Genomic DNA, 19,226 nt, shown 5'->3' with positions numbered 1-19,226 from the left:
GGGGCTAAAAGCACAGCTGAGCCCCAGGGGAGGGACAACTAAGGAAGAGGAACAAAAATCTTTCTGTCACCCGCACAAGCCACAGATTAAATCCCCGTAATTGGCTTGGTAGACCCTGCGTCTGTGGAATATCTGAATGGACAACGAGTGTTCCCACAAATGAAACCAGTCTAACTCTGACAGCTGTGGACTCTGGGGGCAAGAACACGTGGGAGCTGGGCCAGATCAGAGTCTGTGCTGTCCCCAAAGTGCCCACAGCAGGTCCAGAGACCAACCTAGAGGCATTGGAGGGCCTCCTGGGGAGGTGGAGGTGGGCTGTGGCTCACAGCAGGGACAAGGATACTGACAGCTGAGACCCCATGAAAATGTTATTATTACTATTATTTTCCTTATGTTTTGATTAGTTCTGTTGTTTGGTTTTTTAAATTATTATTATTATTTATTTTTACTTATTTTCGGGGGGTTTGGTTTGTTTTTTTTCTTTCTCTTTTTAATTTTTAAAATTCTTTTTAATATATTTTTTATATTTCTATTTTTACTTTGCTTCTTCATTGTTCTGTGTTTTTTCCTTTTTTAAATCGTTTTTGTCTGTTTGTTTACTTTTCTTTGCTTTATTCTTCAGTTTGCATTCTGCTTTGTTTTGGTTTGTGTTTTTGTTAGTTTTGTTTTTAATTGTTTGATTTCGTTTTTGGGTTCTTTTGTTTGTCTGGTTGTTCTCCTGTTTTCTTTGTTTTTGTTTGTGTGTGTGTGTGTGTTTGTTTTTGTTTGATTTTGCTTTTACCGTTAGTCTGGTTTTTTTTTTTATTTTATTGCTGTTGTTGCTGTTTGTTTGCTTTGGTCTTTGCTATTTGTCTTGGGTTTTGTTTCTCTTTTTATTTTTGTTTGTTTTCTTCCCCCACTTCTTTTCCCTTTATTGCCATGACATGCAGCTTGCAGGGGTTGGGCCTGAGCCTCCAGGGTGGACGCGCTGAGTCCAGGATGCTGGACCACCAGAGAATTCCTGGCCTCGGGGAATATTAATCAGCGAGAGCTCTCCATCTCAAATCCAAGACCAGCTACACCCAGCTGCCTGCAGGCTCCAGTGCTGAATGCCTCATGCCAGACAACAAGCAAGACAGGAACACAAACCCACCCATCAACAGACAGGCTGCCTAAAGTTGTACTAAGCTCACAGACATCCCAAAACACACCACCTGAAACGGCCCTGCCCATCAGAGGGACAATATCCAGCTCCACCCATCAGAACGCAGGCACCAGTCCCTCCCACCAGGAAGCCTACACAAGCCACTGGACCAACCTCACCCACCGGGGGCAGACACAACCAAGAGGAACTATGACCCTGCAGCCTGTGGAAAAGAGACCTCAAACACAGTAAGTTAGACAACATGAGAAGACGGAGAAATATGTTGCAGTTGAAGGAGCAAGGTAAAAACTCACAAGATAAAATAAATGGAGAGGAAATAGGCAGTCTACCTAAAAAAGAATTCAGAGTAATTATAGGAAAGATGATCCAAGATCTCGGAAATAGAATGGAGGCACTGATCGAGAAAATACAAGAAATGTTTAACAAGGACTTGGAAGAACTAAAGAACAAACAAACAGTGATGAACAACACGATAACTGAAATTAAAAATACACTAGAAGGAATCAATAGCAGAATAACTGAGGCAGAAGAATGGATAAGTGACCTGGAAGATAGAATGGTGGAATTCACTACTGTGGAGCAGAATAAAGAAAAAAGAATGAAAAGAAATGAAAATAGTCTCAGAGACCTCTGAGACAACATTAAATGCATCAACATACGAATTATAGGGGTCCTAGAAGAAGAAAAGAAAGAGAAAGGGTCTGAGAATATATTTGAAGAAATTATAGTCGAAAATTTCCCTAACATGGGAAAGGAAATAGTCAAACAAGTCCAGGAAGCACAGAGAGTCCCATACTGGATAAACCCAAGGAGAAACACAGTGAGACACATATTAATCAAACAAACAACAATTAAATACAAAGAAAAAATATTAAAAGCAGCAAGGGAAAAGCAACAAATAACATACAAGGGAATCCCCATAACATTATCAGCTGATTTTTCAGCAGAAATTCTGCAGGCCAGAAGGGAGTGGCAAAATATATTTAAAATGATGAAAAGGAAAAACCTACAACCAAGATTACTCTACCAAGCAAGGATCTCATTCAGATTCAACAGAGAAATGAAAAGCTTTAGAGACAAGCAAAAGCTAAGAGAATTCAGCACCACCAAACCAGCTTTGCCACAAATGCTAAAGGAACTTCTCTAGGCAGGAAACACAAGAAAAGAAAAAGACCTACAAGAACAAACCCAAAACAATTAAGAAAATGGTAATAGGAACATACATATTGATAATAACCTTAAATGTAAATAGATTAAATGCTCCAACAAAACGACTCAGACTGGCTGAATGGATACAAAAACAAGACCCATATATATGCTGTCGACAAGAGACCCACTTCAGACCTAGGGACACATACAGACTGAAAGTGAGGGGATGGAAAAAGAGATTCCATGCAAATGGAAATCAAAAGAAAGCTGGAGTAGCAATACTCATATCAGACAAAATAGACTTTAAAATAAAGACAGTTACAAGAGACAAGGAAGGACACTACCTAATGATCAAGGGATCAATCCAAGAAGAAGAAATAACAATAGTAAATATTTATGCACCCAGTATAGGAGCACTTCAGTATTTAAGGCAAATGCCAACAGACATAAAAGGGGAAATTGACAGTAACACAATAACAGTGGGGGACTTAAATACTCCACTTACACCAATGGATAGATCATCCAAAATGAAAATAAATAAGGAAACAAAAGTCTTAAATGACACATTAGACGAGATAGACTTAATTGATATCTATAGGACATTCCATCCCAAAGCAGAAGAATACACTTTCTTCTCAAGTGCACACAGAACATTCTCCAGGATAGATCACATCTTGGGTCACAAATCAAGCCTCAGTAAATTTAAGAAAGTTGAAATTGTATTGAGCATCTTTTCCAACTGCAACGCTATGCGGTTAGAAATCATTTACAGGGAAAAAAAACCTGTAAAAACAAAAACACATGGAGGCTAAACAATATGCTACTAAATAACCAAGAGATCACTGAAAAAATCAAAGAGGAAATCGAAAAATACCTAGAAACAAATGACAACGAAAACAGGACAACCCGAAATTTATGGGATGCAGCAAAAACAGTTCTAAAAGGGAAGTTTATAGCAATACAATCTTACGTCAAGAAACAAGAAAAATCTCAAATAAACAGCTTAACCTTACACCTAAAGCAACTAGAGAAAGAAGAACAAACAAAACCCAAAGTTATTAGAAGGAAAGAAATCATAAAGATCAGAGCAGAAATAAATGAAATAGAGATGAAGAAAACAATTCAAAAGATCAATGACACTAAAAGTTGGTTCTCTGAGAAGATAAATAAAATTGATAAACCTTTAGCCAGACTCATCAAGAAAAAAAGGGAGAGGATTTAAATCAATAAAATTAGAAACGAAAAAGAAGTTTCAACTGACACCACAGAAATACAAAGGATCATAAGAGACTCTTACAGGCAACTATACGCCAATAAAATGGACAACCTGGGAGAAATGGAGAAATTCTTAGAAAAGTATAACCTTCCGATACTGAAACAGGAAGAAATAGAAAATATGAACAGACCAATCACAAGTACTGAAGTTGAAACTGTGATTAAAACTCTTCCAGCAAACAAAAGTCCAGGACCAGATGGCTTCACCAGCAAATTTTATCAAACGTTTAGAGAAGAGCTAACACCTACCCTTCTCAAGCTCTTCCAAAAAATTGCAGAGAGAGAAACACTCCCAAACTCATTCTACAAGGCCACCATCACCCTGATACCAAAACCAGACAAAGATATTGCAAAAAAAGAAAATTACAGGCCAATTTCACTGATGAACATAGACGCAAAAATCCTCAACATAACACTAGCAAAGAGAATCCAACAACACATTAAAAGGATCATACACCATGATCAAGTGGGATTTACCGCAGGGATGCAAGAAATTTTCAATATTTGCAAATCAATCAGTGTGATACACCACATCAACAAACTGAAGAACAAAATCCATATGATCGTCTCAATAGATGCAGAAAAAGCTTTCGACAAAATTCAACACCCATTCATGATAAAAAAAAAAAACCTCTCCAGAAAGTGGGCATAGAGGGAACCTACCTCAACATAATAAAGGCCATATATGACAAACCCACAGCAAACATCATTCTCAATGGTGAAAATCTGAAAGCATTTCCTCTAAGATCTGGAACAAGACAAGGGTGCCCACTCTCGCCACTCTTATTCAACATAGTTTTGGAAGTCCTAGCCATGGCAATCAGAAGGAAAAGAAATAAAAGGAATCCAAATTGGAAAAGAAGAAGTAAAACTGTCACTGTTTGCAGATGGCATGACACTCTACATAGAAAATGCTAAAGATGCCACCAGAAAACTGCTAGAGCTTATCAATGAATTTAGTAGAGTTGCAGGATACAAAATTAATGCACAGAAATCTCTTGCATTCCTATACACTAACAATAAAAGACCAGAAAGAGAAATTAAAGAAACAATCCCATTCACCATTGCAACAAAAAGAATAAAATACCTAGGAATAAATCTGCCTAAGGAGAAAAAGTCCTGTATGCAGAAAACTATAAGACACTGTTGAAGGAAATCAAAGATGACACAAACAGATGGAGAGATATACCATTTTCCTGGATTGGAAAAATCAATATTTTGAAAATGACTATATTACTCAAAGCAAGCTACAGATTCAATGCAATCCCTATCAAATTACCAGTAGCATTTTTCACAGCTCTAGAACAAAAAATTATACAATTTGTATAGAAACTCAAAAGACCATGAATAGCCAAAGTGATCTTGAGAAAGAAAAATGGAGCTGGAGGAATCAGGCGCCCTGACTTCAGACTATACTACAAAGCTACAGTCATCAAACCAGTATGGTACTGGTACAAAAACAGAAATATAGATCAATGGAACAGGATAGAAAGCCCAGAGATAAACCCACTCACCTCTGGTCACCTAATCTATGACACAGGAGGCAAGAATATGCAATGCACAAAAGACAGCCTATTTAATAAGTGGTGCTGGGAAAAGTGGACAACTACATGTAAAAGAATGAAATTAGAACACTCCCTAACACCATACACAAAAATAAACTCAAAATGGATTAAAGACCTAAATGTAAGTCCAGACACAATAAAACTCTTAGAGGAAAACATAGGCAGAACACTCTTTGACATAAATCACAGCAAGATCTTTTTTGACCTACCTCCTAGAGTAATGATAATAAAAACAAAAGTAAACAAATGGCGCCTAATTAAACTTAAAAGCTTTTGCACAGCAAACGAAACCATAAACAAGACGAAAAGACAACCCTCAGAATGGGAGAAAATATTTGTAAACAAAGCAACTGACAAAGGATTAATCTCCAAAATATACAAGCAGCTCATGCAGCTCAATTGCAAATAAAAACAAACAACCCAATCCAAAAATGGGCCAAAGGCCTAAATAGACATTTTTCCAAAGAGATATACAGATGGCCAAGAGGCTCATGAAAAGATGTTCAACATCACTAATTATTAGAGAAATGCAAATCAAAACTACAATGAGGTATCACCTCACACCAATCAGAATGGCCATCATCAAAAAATCTACAAACAATAAATGCTAGAGAGTGTATGGAGAAAAGGGAGCCTTCTTGCATTGTTGGTGGGAATGTAAATTGATACAACCACTATGGAGAACAGTATGGAGGTTCCTTAAAAAACTAAAATTAGAACTGCCATATGACCTGGCAATCTCACTACTGGGCATATACCCAACAAAAACCTTAATTCAAAAAGATACATTCACCCCAATGTTCATTGCAGCGCTATTTACAATAGCCAGGACATGGAAGCAACCTAAATGTCCAACAAGAGAGCGATGGATAAAGAAGTTATGGTACATATATACAATGGAATATTACTCAGCCATAAAATGGAAAAAAAATTGAGTCATTTGTAGAGACGTGCATCGACCTATAAAGTGTCATACAGAGTGAAGTAAGTCAGAAAGAGAAAAACAAATATCATATATTAATGCATATATATGGAATCTAAGAAAATGGTATAGTTGATCTTATTTGCAGAACAGAAGTAGAGACACTTATGTAGAAAACCAACGTATGTATTCCAAGGGAGAAGCAGGGGTGGGATGAATTGGGAGATGGGGATTGACATATATACACTATTGATACTATGTATAAAATAGATAACTAATGAGAACTTACTGTATAACACAGGGAACTCTACTCAGTGCTCTACGGTGACCTAAATGGGAAGGAAGTCCAAAAAAGTGGGGGTATATGTATACGTATAGCTGATGCATGTTGCTGTACAGTAGAAATTAACACAACATTGCAAAGCAACTATACTCCAATAAAAATAAATTTTAAAAGGAATGTAGGATTAAGTAGATGACCCGAAAAGTTTAAGTATTTAGGGTTAATTATTAGGTTTATTAAATAACCATATTTCTTTCAAAAAAAAGTCCACTCTGCAAATCTCTATAGTTGATGTATTTACACCATTTATACTTAATGTAATTATTGATATATTATGGCCTTGTTCTGACATTTATTGTTTGTTTTCTGTTTGTCCCCTCTGTCTTTCATTTATGAATTTTATTCCTGCCTTCCTGTGGGTTAGAATTCTATTTGATTTTCGAGGGTATCTATTTGCACAGCTTCTTTAGTGGTTGATCTAAGTATTACATTATATGTACATAACTTATCACAGTCTATCAGAGTTGGTATTTTACCAGTTTTAATGAAGTGGAAACCTTACCTCCTTTTTTGTCTTTTCACCATCCCCCATTTATAGTATTGTCCTAGTTTCTCTACATACATTGAGAGCTACATCAGATATTGTTATAGTTTTTGCTTCAATTGTTAAACATAATTTAGAAAGCTCAAGATGATAAGAAAAACCTGTTGTATTTTTGCTCTTTTCATTGTACTTTCTTCCTTCCTGATATTTCAAGATTTCTTCTTTTGTCGCTTCTTTTCTGTTGGCAGAGCTTCCTTTAGCAATTCTTTTAGGGTAATTCTGCTGGCAACAAATTTTCTTAGTTTTCTGTCACCTGAGAATGTCTTGATTTCCTCTTGATTTCCTCTTAATTCCTCAAGGATTTTTTTGCTGGATATACAATTCTGGGTTGATAGTTCTTTTCTTTTAGTACTTGAAAAACTTACGACTTTTTCTAGCTCCCGTCCATGGTTTCTGATGAGAAATCTACTGTCGTTCTAATTGTTTTTTCTCCTATAATTAAGGTGTCATTTTTCTCTCACTGCTTTCAAGATCTTTGTTTGTTTGTGTTTAGTTTTCACATTTGACATGATGTGTTTTTGCATAGATTTCTTTGAGTTCCTCCTGTTTGGGTTTTGCTCAGTTTTTTGAACATACAAGAATATGTCTTTTACCCAGTTTGGGGAGTTTTCTGCCATTAAATAATGACTTTGAATACTTTTTCAGCCCAACTTACTTTCTCCTCTCTTTCTGGGACTCTGATGACATGAATATTAGATCTTTGTTGTAGTTTCAGCAGGCCTCCTCTAACAGTGTGCCAGTGAGAGAAAGTGTGCACTACTTCATTACTGTCTAGTCGAGGTAGAAGTCCGGGTTTCCCACTGGTCCTTCATTGACACCCAGGTGTTGAGGGGCTCCTCATTACTGCTTTGCAGGGGTTGGAGTTCAGGCACCCACTAGGCTTCCTCTGATACCCACAGGGATGCAAGGGACTGGGATGCCTCATTACTATTTCCTGCATGGCTGGGATGAAACTCTGGGCTCCATATTTGGCTTTCTGTGACACCACCATGGTGATGGCGGGGAAAGGTGCTTTGTTATAGCATGATGAAGGTGGAATCTAGGCTCTCCACTTTGCCTTTGCTGGTTGGGGTGGGGGTGGGGCCACAATTTGTCCATGGTGTTTGACTGGAGTAGAACTGTAATGTGTAAAAGTTTTCTGTCTTTCTAGACTGTCCCTTTCCTGATTCTTTGGCTAGAGAGAAAAAAATTCCCTTGGGCTTTTTATGTCAGTGCCCATTGCCATTTCTGGGTTTCTGGCTTCTCCATCACCAAGTCTGGGATATGTAAGGCAAAAAGTAAACCTACAGCACTCACCTCAAGTGAATCACTCCTCAGGTTCTGCCTCAGGTCTTCACTCCTACCTGGTCTGCCTTCTTCTCTCCAACTTTCAGAGTCATCTTAGGTTTGTTTTATATATAATATTCAGCATTAAACTGTTCTTCATTGGAGGAATAAGGAAAACCAGTCCCAGAAATTTTAGCGGTCTTTTTTTTTTTTTTTTTTAGAAATAGGTAATCCTAGGAACTGCTTTTCTTTAAGTGGATTTTTTTTTTAAATTTATTTTTGACTGTGTTGGGTCCTCGTTTCTGTGCGAGGGCCCTCTCCAGCTGTGGCAAGCGGGGGCCACTCTTCATCATGGTGCGCGGGCCCCTCACCACCGCAGCCTCTCCTGTTGCGGAGCACAGGCTCCAGACGCGCAGGCTCAGCAATCGTGGCTCACGGGCCCAGTCGCTCCGCGGTACGCGGGATCTTCCCAGACCAGGGCTCGAACCCGTGTCCCCTGCATTGGCAGGCAGACTCCCAACCACTGCGCCACCAGGGACGCCCCTAGCGGTCTTTGAGGTACCTCTGTGAATCCCCCAAAGAGTCACAGAGTACAGTATGAAAATTACTGGATCTGAAGCTCTCCACCATTTCCCCTCTGACCTCCTTTGGGTCTTTGATTTTCTCCTGGTAGAGAACAGCCCTTAACTGTGTTGACCAAGGATTGTGAAGAAAGTACTTAGTTAACCAGAAAAACGGAATTAAGGTAAGTTTCTTTGTAGCCTCTGTGCTCTATCATTATAATGTTTAAGGTGATCCTGAAGTTCACTAGTTACAACTATGTGCACAGCTACTGAACTGGAACTAGCTTTGCCTAGATCTTGACTTTTCTTGAAACTTGCCTCTTCCTGCTTTCCGGGCCCAGCCATTGTGGTTGACAGGTGAGTCCTAACCTTGGAGGGACCTGGCTTGGATGCTTGAAGCTATTTACCCTGAAGGAAAGGCTTAGGCTAGGATTTATTGGGATCTGGGAATTTAGAGCCCACCAAAAAATGTGGTACTGAAGGGTGGGGGCTGCTAGATGACAACAAGCTCCCCTGCAGATACAGGGAATCTCTCAGCTGGGGGCAGGGGAGATGAGGAGGAGGGTAATGGCCACAGTTGCTGAGAGGCATATACAGGACAAGTCCACCTCAGTGAGGTGTGTGGTCAGGGGTTTAGGCATGTTCTCCACTTTTCCTTTCCCCGGGTGCTATCTTGGGAGCTCTCCTACCCTTAATTGCATGATATTTGCTACTCTCCCCTCCCCACCAAATCCCCTCTCTGTAGCTTGGCAAAGTGCTAGAAGTCTAGACGAGAGGGAGCCTCTGAGCTAGCTGTGTTGACCACTTAGACACACGAATCCTTTCCCAAGAAAGCAAGGCCTCCCAGGAACTGTTCCTCACCTCCCCTCCCCTCATAACTAGACCAGACAAAGGGTCCTTTGGGGGGGTCTATGGGCAGTTAGCAAGGCCCTGGAAATTAGCTCTCAGTGATAATAGTTTTTATTGAATAATAAGAGAAGGACTGAGGGAGTAAGGCACAGGGGAGCACAGTTTGGAGTTTTATACCCATTTTGAGGCAGAGAGGAACCCAGAAGACAGTGTTGTACACCCCCAGGGAAAGGCGGATCAGAGACTCCTAATTCCTCTTCCACATTCCCCTCCCTGTCCCATTCCCTCCAAGAGAGAGGCTGGGGTGGGTGGGTAGGGGGTGCACAAGGACTCTGGCTCAGCTTTTGCTCCTTTCCATGCCTCCATCTTGGTGCTGTGGTGCCACTCACTACCCAGAGCCTTCCTTGGCTGGGCCTGGGGAACCGCAGGTATTATCTCCAGGAGGAGCAAGCAGGCTTTCTGAGAAGTCAAGGGAAAAGAGAGATTCGCTTACTTCCCTACTTTCTGTGAGGTGGGGTGGAAACAGCCTTGGAGAAGGAGTTTGAAAACTGGCATTCAGTTCCCCTCTGGGGCTTACTTTCCCTATCTGTAAAACAGGCACAGGAGCAGCTGCCTTCCAGGGTTGGGGAGAGGGTCAAGCATGATGAGAGCTATGTGAGCACCTATGAACTGTAAATTGAGCGCCCCCCTCCCCCACAGATGAAGGAGCCCTGTTATTATTGAAGGGGACCTCTGTGTCCAAATATGCTGGGGGAAGGCCCTTGTGTTCTTAGAGCTGAAGGATGACAGGAGTGTGTCTGTGCACGTGTATGGGGGAGGGGAGGCAAATGAGGAGGCAAGGTAGCTGGAAGGTCTTGGACTGACAGGAGGAAACTCTGGCCTTTGCAGGCTTTAAGGCAGAAGGATCTGCAAGGCTGGGATCCTCAGAAGACTCCACCTTGTGGGAGGAAGGATGTATGTGGATGTGTGTGGGAGGGCAGTGGAGGTGGTTACCCTGGCCCCCTCCTACACCACCACTTAGGCAAGTGGCTGAAGGAAGCAGGTTGATGGAGAGTAGGGTGGAAGAGTGTTCGGTGGGGAGCAAATTGAGGAGGGCAGGTCTTAGAGTTAATCTGGTCCATTCCTGGGGCTCTTTCCAGGTTTGGAGGAGGGTTCTCAAGCCTAGGAAATCCCACTAGTTCACCTCTGTGAACCTAGGGCAGCTGGTGGGGGCTCACCTTCACCTTGGGTAGGACCTGGGGACCTTGTAGTGGTAGAGCAGGCCTGAGCTGAGAGCTCCCACCAGCAAGCATGGTTCCCCCCGGGAGTTCTGGGACAGATTTTATGGGGACAGCCAGCCCGGGGTTGGAGGATGGAGAGGAGAGTGAGGAGGATGGCTGCTCAGGACCAGAGCGGAGCGTTTCCTGGAGGCGGTTCTCGCTCCTAACCCCCTCATCCTGGCATGCCTCCTGCCTGAAATCACTTAGGTCCTTGCTAGTTGCAGGTCGGCCCCGCCCTCCGGACCTCGGGGACAGATCTGGTAGGGGGCCGCCGGTGGGAGGGGGTTGTTGGACTGCGCAGCCCGAATCACCTCTAGGGCTCTGGACCCAACGGTCGATGGGGGCGGCGATGCCGCAATCCCTGGTGGCGGTGGCCCGGGCAGGGTAGTGGGGGTGGGGGATCGAGGAGGAGCTGAGCTCAGGACACGCGCAGCTGCTGTCTATCCATCTGGCTCCCCAGACAGTTGGCAGGGCCCGAAGCTGGGCCCTCCCGCCTTCCTTCCCACCCCCTTCCCCTGGGAGGGAAAGTTTGCTTGTCTTGGGTGGGCCTGATTCCCGTTCGAGTAGCAGGGGCAGATGAGTCTCAGTTGGCGCGTCTCCAGGGTTCTTCCCCCTCCCAGGCGGGGAAATGGATGGAGAGCCACGGAGGGGCAGGAACCGCCCACCACTCTGCTTAAAGTGACCGGAAGCCAGCGGCAGGACCAGGAGAGCAGCCAGGGCCACTGGGGCCCCCCCAGGCCCATCTCCATCCCCAGGCATTCCCCAAGTGTGGGGTGGGCATGGGGATAGAGTGGGAAACGGTACCGGTTAGCACCCACATCCCCGGATCCCAGGGCCCAGTAGTTGCGAGGGCTGTGTAGGGTGGGTGTGTGGTGGGAAAGGAGGGTAGCTGTAGCCCCGCCCCTTTCTAGTTCCCCATCCCTGGGGGCGGGTAGAGCAGGGTGAAGGAGGAGGCCCTGGGCCGGGGGCGCTGTACCGGTGCTGTTACTCCCCATGTTGACTGGCCCAGCAGGAGGGCCCATGGGTTACCTTCCCTCCCCCTAACTGGACACGGGTTGACACTTGTTAGCCGTGAGCAATGGGCTAATTTTATCTCGCTCCAGCTCAGCAGGAAACCAACGCTGAAGAGCGCGTAGTTCTTCCGGGAGGCTGTGGCCGGGGGAGGCCAGTCTCAGGGCGATGGGGAGGGGGGAAATGCTGAGGCCTCCATCCCGGAAGGGGCGTGGTGGCCCCTGTCCTGCCCCAAAGGCTCTGAGGTCCGTAAGCTCCGGGCCGCTGGGGTCCAGAAGAAGAAAAGGTATCTTGGAAAGAAGACAGTTCAGATTCCTTCTTGTGTTTCTTCTCTTTGTTTTCTCCACCTCTGTTCCTTTCATTTCTGAAATCCCTGGGTTCTAGCAAAGTGCCTGACACAAAGCAGGTCCCTAGAAGATATTGCTGAAATGACTTGAAAACCAGGCATGGAACTTTGTTTCTGGTGACCACTAGAGAGAGCTGAAAGGCAGGATTTGAAAGGCCTTCTAAAGTAAAGCCTCCTCAACCCCTGCAGGAATTGCATATCTAATCCCTTTCCTTGTGCCTCTGGAGTCTCCTCTACATTTCAGCTTATTCGAATTCAGAACTTGCTTCAAAGGCTCTGGTTCTAACCAGCACCCACCCTATCTAAGCACCAGCTGTCAGATACCAGGGATTTACTGGGGGCACCTGTAATTCCTGTCAGCTGGCCTGCTCTGCTGCTGTGAAGTGGCAGGGAACTGCTGGCTGCCTCTTCAGACATGAAAAGGCCCTGGGGGAGAGCATATGCTCATAAAAATTATGGGATTCCACAGCTTTGAAATCTAATGATCCTGAGTGATCAAACACAGACTAGGGCCTTGGGGCTACTGGGGGAGTGACTGAGGGGGCAGCAGACCTCGGGTGGGAGAGCCTGGGGCCAGGCAGCAGGACAGAGTAATTAGTCTCGGTGGAAAGAGATGAGGAGGCTGGCAGCTTGGGGATGTCTGCACTGAGTCAGGGGAGAAACAACAATAGCCAAGAGCTGGGTGGTAAACCACCCTCTTGCAAAGGAAACCAGTCCCCTCCACCCCTCTCCTGTTCAGTGTATGGCCATAGGGAGATGGACTTTATTTGTACCTTTTGGGTTGCTGAGGGTGGAAGGGCAGTAGGTGGGACTAGCTCTCCATGGCCAAGGCCACATGAAGGTCTGGAGTGCTTGGGAAGAGAGAACCCCAGAAGTATGTGTTGGTTGGGAGTGAGAGTAATTGTGAAAAGATGGGCTATGCTAAGTCAGACATGGCTCAGATTTCTTTTTGCTTGGAGCTGGTTCTGCCAACGCCCTTTTGGAAATGGGTTCACTATACAGTTGTTGAATGAAGTGGGCAAGTCATTTTCCCCTGCTTGTGTTGGTTTCTTCATCTGCAAAATGAGGAGTTTGGACTGGACTGGAAGTCGACCTGAGTTCAAGGTTTCAGCCTGCTCTGTCACTGACAAACTGTGTGAGCCTGCTGCAGTGCCTTATATACAGGCCTCAGTGTCCTCACTTAAATTCAATGCAGAGTATGGACAAGGGAGACGCTAAGGTTACTCCCAGCTTTGTCATTGTTATGGGTCTCTCTTCTGTATCACCCTCAATTCCAGGCTGCTGCCTGGCTATATAACCCAGCTATACTAGCCCATTCAAGTTCCTCCATCAATTACAAGGGAGAAGAAAAGGAGTACAGACCCTGGCAGAAATTTGATTTGAAATGAGATTTCAGTTCTGAAAGTAAACTTCCCGCTGTTAACCAGGTTAAGACTATTTCACCCATGTAGGCAACATACACACCAAAGCTGGATTTTTAAGACTATTTCACCCGTGTAGGCAACATAACACACCAAAGCTGGATTTTTAGATCTGTTTATTTTGTTCCAAACCTTCTGAGGATTTAAATGTCCCAGATCTCAAGCTCCCAAATTTTGTTCGTTCTCCTTGATTTAACTGTGGTGCATAAGAGGCTGCATCTTACCCTAAATATTAATACTGTGCTGCTTTCGCCAACCAACATTCTCTCCAAAAGTGCACAAGCACGCACATGCACGCGTACATGTGTGGAAGAAGTAAACTGACACCCTGCCACGTTATGTGACACCTGATAGGGCAGATTTGGGACCTGTGAATGTCTTTCCTTCATCTGGAGAGAAGTGGGTAGCACCCTGATTCTTAAGAGCTATCCACACCATGAGCAACAAAGGAGGCCCTGCAGAACTGCCCTCAGGTGACTTGGTGGGAGTGGGCAGGGAGCAATGGAAGCAGGGGCTTTGTTGCTCCAACATTTTCAATGGCCTCTTCTGGGACTTAAAGAGCTCCTGGGGCCCAGCTCCTCCTGTTCCACTGCTGTTTGGGATAACAGAATCGTAATTAGGCAGGCCCCTTCCTATTCACAGAGCCAAGAACCAATGGGTTTTCCTTCGGGAAATTGATAAGAGCTGGACTGGGACCAAGGGAGGGGGCTCCAGACTTTGGCCTTGAATGAAGCCATCAGAGGCCAATCATGCCCCAGCTGCCTGTTTGTAACGGAAAAACTCATGGGTGGGGACCACTGTCTTCTTTGGAGCTCCTCAGGGGCGATCTCATCCTCCTGGCCCTGGGATGGCCCTGGCTCGGGGTGGCAAGTCACTGTTAGCTCTAGGTGACAGCCAGGGATGCCTGGCAAGAAGATGATGAAAGGTTAGGGTAATAGGAACACAGCAGAAAAATACCCAGCATAGGGAGAAATACAAAGAGGCTGAGTGAGGAGAGAGGCTGAGCTCCTAATAAGGTGAGTTGTGATGGCCGGACACAGCCTGGCTGGAAATGCTCTGCAGCAAGAGTGCTTCCCAGAGCTTAGGCATAGGGAAACATCTGGTACCTACTTCAGAGGGATGAAGATGGTCCAGAGTCTACCTTTCCTGGCACCTTTAATGCCCACTAAGTAGAGTGGTCCAGGATGCCCAGCATGGGGGACACATTGGGTAGTAAAGGCTAGGATGGTTTCCTCTTCCTAGAAGTTTTCCAACCCTATGTGCAGCTGCTGCCTCTACCTTTGGGGGATCCAGGTTGGGAATGGGATTTTCCCTCAAACAGTTCCTTTTCTGGCCTGGCCCAGGTGCAAATGTTGACCCGTCATGAATAATGAGAGATGGAGTTGGTCCTTCCCCAGGTCCATAACTATTGCTCCTCCCCCCACCATGCCATTCCCCCTGTCATCAGTCTTCCTCTGCCTGCTGAGATGAAAGGAATTTCTTCACATTTTGACAGGTGGATATAAGGATGGGGAGCTGGGACAGCCTGCAGGTTAATGCATTGTCCTGGAAAATCTGTAAAAAATCAGTGAGTGGAATTTTACGGTGTTTAAGGTCCCTTTCCTATGTGATATTCTATTATTCCAGTATAGGATTATAGCAGCTTGAGCCAAAAAATGAGATGTGGCTCAGCCTGAGATGAGTGGAATTGATGCTAGTGTTAGGGGCGGGCTGGGCCAAGGTGAGGCTGATTGGCCCAAGCTCTGGGTCCCTCCTTTCTTCAAGCACCCATGAGTCTATGACAGTCATAAAAAGAAATAGAGGGGGATGAGAAGGGAGAAGAGGCAGTAGAGGAAAAAAAAAGGAGGAAGGAAAGAAGAAAGCAGACTGTTAACCAACCATATGATGGGGAGACTCTCTGTACACTTGTAAAATGATGTCACCCACACCTCTTGGGAAGCCATAGCCCTCAGAGACTCTGAGGCTAAACAAGGCTCCTTGTCTCATTTTACCTCTATGCCCTTTCCCTCGCACCCCCCAATGGTTCCTAAGGACAGATGGCAAGGAACTCCTCAGCACACAGAGGCTTGGATCTTCCCACCAGGCTCCTGGGGACACAGTAGCACCTTTGGCAGTTGCTTTTAGTGGGTGACTAACAAGCTGGGCCAGGAGTTCCCATCCTCCTCCCCCAAGAGTTAGAAAGTATATGGAGAGGGTCCAAAGGCGAGGGGGTGATCCCAAGCTTTCCTAGATCCTCGGAGGAGAGGACCCTGGCAAGTTTAAAGGCATTCACAGGGAGAATTTGGTTAATGAGTTTGGAACACCTGGAGCTTTGGCTCCAGGGGGATGGTCAGGTGGCTGAAATGCTGCATGTGCAGGTTTGGGAACAAGTGTGCTGGTGGCAGAAATGTAAATGCTGAGCAGGGCAGGGTGAAGGGAAAGGTTTGGGGAGGAGCACACAATGGCAAATAAGAGGCATTAGATTGGTTCCTCAGGGGTGGGGGAGCCTGGCAGCAGCTCTCCATTGGGGTCTGGGTCAGGGGTCAACATCTTATCCTTGCTGGAATCCCTTTGCTCTTTCTTGAACATCCTTTGATGCATCAGAGGGACGAACAAGAGGATTACAGCCCCGACGATGGGGGGCACACCGGCAAAGTAGAAGGCCACATGATAGTCCCCAAAACAGTTGCGGAGGAGGCCTGAAAAGTCAACAGAGACAAGTCAAGCCCAGCTTTGCCCTCCTGTACAAAGGTGCTCTCTGCCTCTTCTAGGGGCCATCACAATGCCTATCCAGAGACTCTTGGCCTGTACTGCCTTGACCCGAGAGCCCCCTCAGTTTAAACACTCCTAGATGGAAGAAACAAAACCTCTATTACAAAGACAGGCTGCTCCTCCCTGAGGCACTGGGGTTGCAGGCTCTTGAGGTTATGAAAGAAGCAAATGAAGCTTCTCAATTTCTCCATTTCTGACTTTCATGAAGCTACAGCTAACTTCGAGTCACTCCAAGGTATGGAGTTAGGAGGGAAGCTACTCTAAAAGAACTCCACAGAAGATGGCCAAGACTTGTTTTGGTTCACAATGATATACCCTTCCACCCCCAGCTTGGGCTAGAGTGTTCTTGTGGAACAATTCAGCCAAGTTCCTATTTTCCCTTTCTTTGAAGTGCTCATTTGCCCTAAGAGGAGGCTGTATGTGTATCCTTCCTTCCAGTTACAGATATGGTTGGCCCCTCTGGGTTCCTCTAGGTTGCCAATATGGTAAATGTGTTTGGCATGGGATACAGGGCCTTCGCTGCTCACCTCCAGAAGCTAATGTGGGACACCTCATAGGGAGGATGAGCCCAGAAACACTACCGAAGAAAGGCAAGTAGGCCCTGGGGCTGCTTAGGAGGTAAGTAAAATGGAAAGAGATATGGATTCTGGGATCCACCTTTGGGATCAGGAGTTGGGTAGAGGCTCCCCTCCCCCAGTGGACAGTGTGGCTGTTGAACAAGGGCCTGAGTAGAAGGTTTTGTCACTGTAACACAGCATGACCAGTGCCCTCACAACACCTTGCACAGAATTGGTATTCAAGGAATACTTGTTGAGCTAGCCCAGTTGGCCAGCCTAGGAGACTCTAGCTGAATCAATATTTGCAATAAATCCTAAAGAAAGGAAATGATGTTCTCTTCTTATTAGTTTTCCTTGTTTCCTAAGTTCTCTGGGGTACCAACAATGTCCTTCTTGGAAGTGGAGAGAGAAATTGGGAGTGCTGAAAGATGGCAAGCCAACACTTTGCCTGTTGCCTGCTAGAAGTGAGCCTCATTGGTCCAGTCCTGGGTTGTGTTCTTAATCAAATCTTTTCTACAGGCTCAATTCAGAAGCTGGTAGAGGAGGAGGGGGTATCTCTAAGTCTTAATAAAACCAGGGCCCACTTTTTCTTCTCTTCCTGCTCAACTACCTTCCAAATAATTACTTGCCTGTAAAGAGAGAGAGAGAAGATTCTGGATCAATAGAATGGTCAGGAAGGCCAAACCCATTTCTCTCTCTACTGTCCCAGAATCAGCCATGCTGTCTACAATAAAACCCCACAGCAACAGATATACAGCCATGAAAAGCCCATCCCCCCAAATGAATCCACGCACATGTACTGTCCTTAGTCTCTTTCACCAATAGTGGTAAGGGGTTTCATGCACTCTGACCAGGCTGCTTAAATAGAAAAGAAGGAGAAAAGGGACTTTAAGCAGAGGTGCTTAGGAGATCTAGGTCCCAAGGAAGACAGGACTCCCCCACTCATGCCCTCCCTGCAATATTAACCTCACCTGCAATGGGGGGTCCGGCAATCATCGGCAGGGCCATCATGCCCAGGAGGTAGCCAATGGCCTGTGAGGCCTGCATTGGGCCCACCAGCTCAAATGCGATGGGGGCCATGATGGTGATGAAGAAGCCATCACACAGGCCCAGGAAGAGGCAGACAACGATGAGGCCCCCGAAGCCCCGGCAGAGGGGAATCATCATGGACATCAGGCCCAGGAGCAGGAAGGAGATGACCTAAAGGAGCAACAGCCTGAGGTCATGTTGTGCTTGCCTGCCAAGACCACATAGTAAATCACATCTCCTTTCTCAGGGCCTCGTTTCTACCATCTGTAAAATGGGGCAAGGGGATATCAACAGAGAGCCCAGTGGACTAGTTACTTAGGCCCCTTCTAAGTCCTGCTTAGAAGGACTTAGGATTTAAAGTTTTTAAGAGATCCCCTATTTAACTTTGATTCTGTCAAGACTTTTAAAAGAGGACGCATTCATTGCTCCTGTCCTCAAGAAGTTGTCTTTTAATTGGACTCTGAGATAAAGGGAATTGCTGTTGCTGCTTTCTGATCCTGTGTTTGTCTGCCCCAGGCAACAGGGTCTGGGATCAGACCATGCTGGTATTTTCAGATCCATGTTAGATATGGGAAGAGGAAGGGGAGGAAGTGAGGATGACTTGAATAATGATTAGATGGGGGCATGAATGGAAGGCACAGCTTCCTGAAATGAGGAAGGAGCCAGTCCCCATTTTTGCGGGAGACTGCTTTTAGAAAACACCTTGGTATGAAGGAGGCCATTGGGAGGTTCACCCAGGTTCCTTAGGCTTTAGGACATAGGACACACCACCCATCTCAGACACTCAGATGTTATGGCTCTGGGGGCTTCTGGGCTTGTCTGGGCACCCTGTGAAGGTAACAAAGGGGGCTCTAAGGAGAACCAAGACACTAGGAAGAGGTCTAGGGAGCCTGAAGCCAGTCCACGGGGCACTGACTAGCCACTGGGCTTTCTTTGGGCTGAGCAAAATGACTCTGAAGTAAAGAAGCTGCCTTTCCAGAGGCTGGTTTTTCCCTCTCAATAGAGATAAGGGCCACTGGAAACACAGCTAGCCTTTTGATGAAGGTCATCTGCAACCTGTGTCCGTGAGCCAGACTGAAGACCTGGGCTCCACCCACTGTAGCCAGCAGAGCCAGGTTGTCCCAGGGTCAGGGCTAAGGCCTGATTTGTCAACCAAGGCCTTGACAGGATCCAGGATTTTCTAATAGTTCACACAGGCAGGCTGACTTACCCAGGAAGTGTTAGTCACCACA

The 19,226-nt window shown here is 45.4% G+C and overlaps 1 protein-coding gene across 2 annotated transcripts in view; it reads right to left on the bottom strand.

Moving 5' to 3' along the window:
- Positions 1-13,756: 13,756 nt before the first annotated feature.
- The window catches only part of SLC16A2 (solute carrier family 16 member 2), a 116,675-nt gene continuing 111,205 nt past the window's right edge, over positions 13,757-19,226 (bottom strand). For both annotated transcript variants that reach the window (XM_082377233.1, XM_082377234.1), the window contains exons 5-6: positions 17,937-18,165; positions 13,757-16,335 (exon numbers count right to left, since the gene is read on the bottom strand). In XM_082377233.1, the coding sequence (XP_082233359.1) occupies positions 16,115-16,335; positions 17,937-18,165 (450 nt within the window). In that variant the 3' untranslated portion in view covers positions 13,757-16,114. The remainder of the gene's footprint in view (positions 16,336-17,936; positions 18,166-19,226) is intronic.

Source organism: Balaenoptera borealis (assembly GCF_965194805.1).
Source record: "Balaenoptera borealis genome assembly, chromosome: X".
Lineage (NCBI taxonomy): Eukaryota > Metazoa > Chordata > Mammalia > Artiodactyla > Balaenopteridae > Balaenoptera > Balaenoptera borealis.
This window is presented reverse-complemented; position numbering and strand designations above follow the sequence as displayed.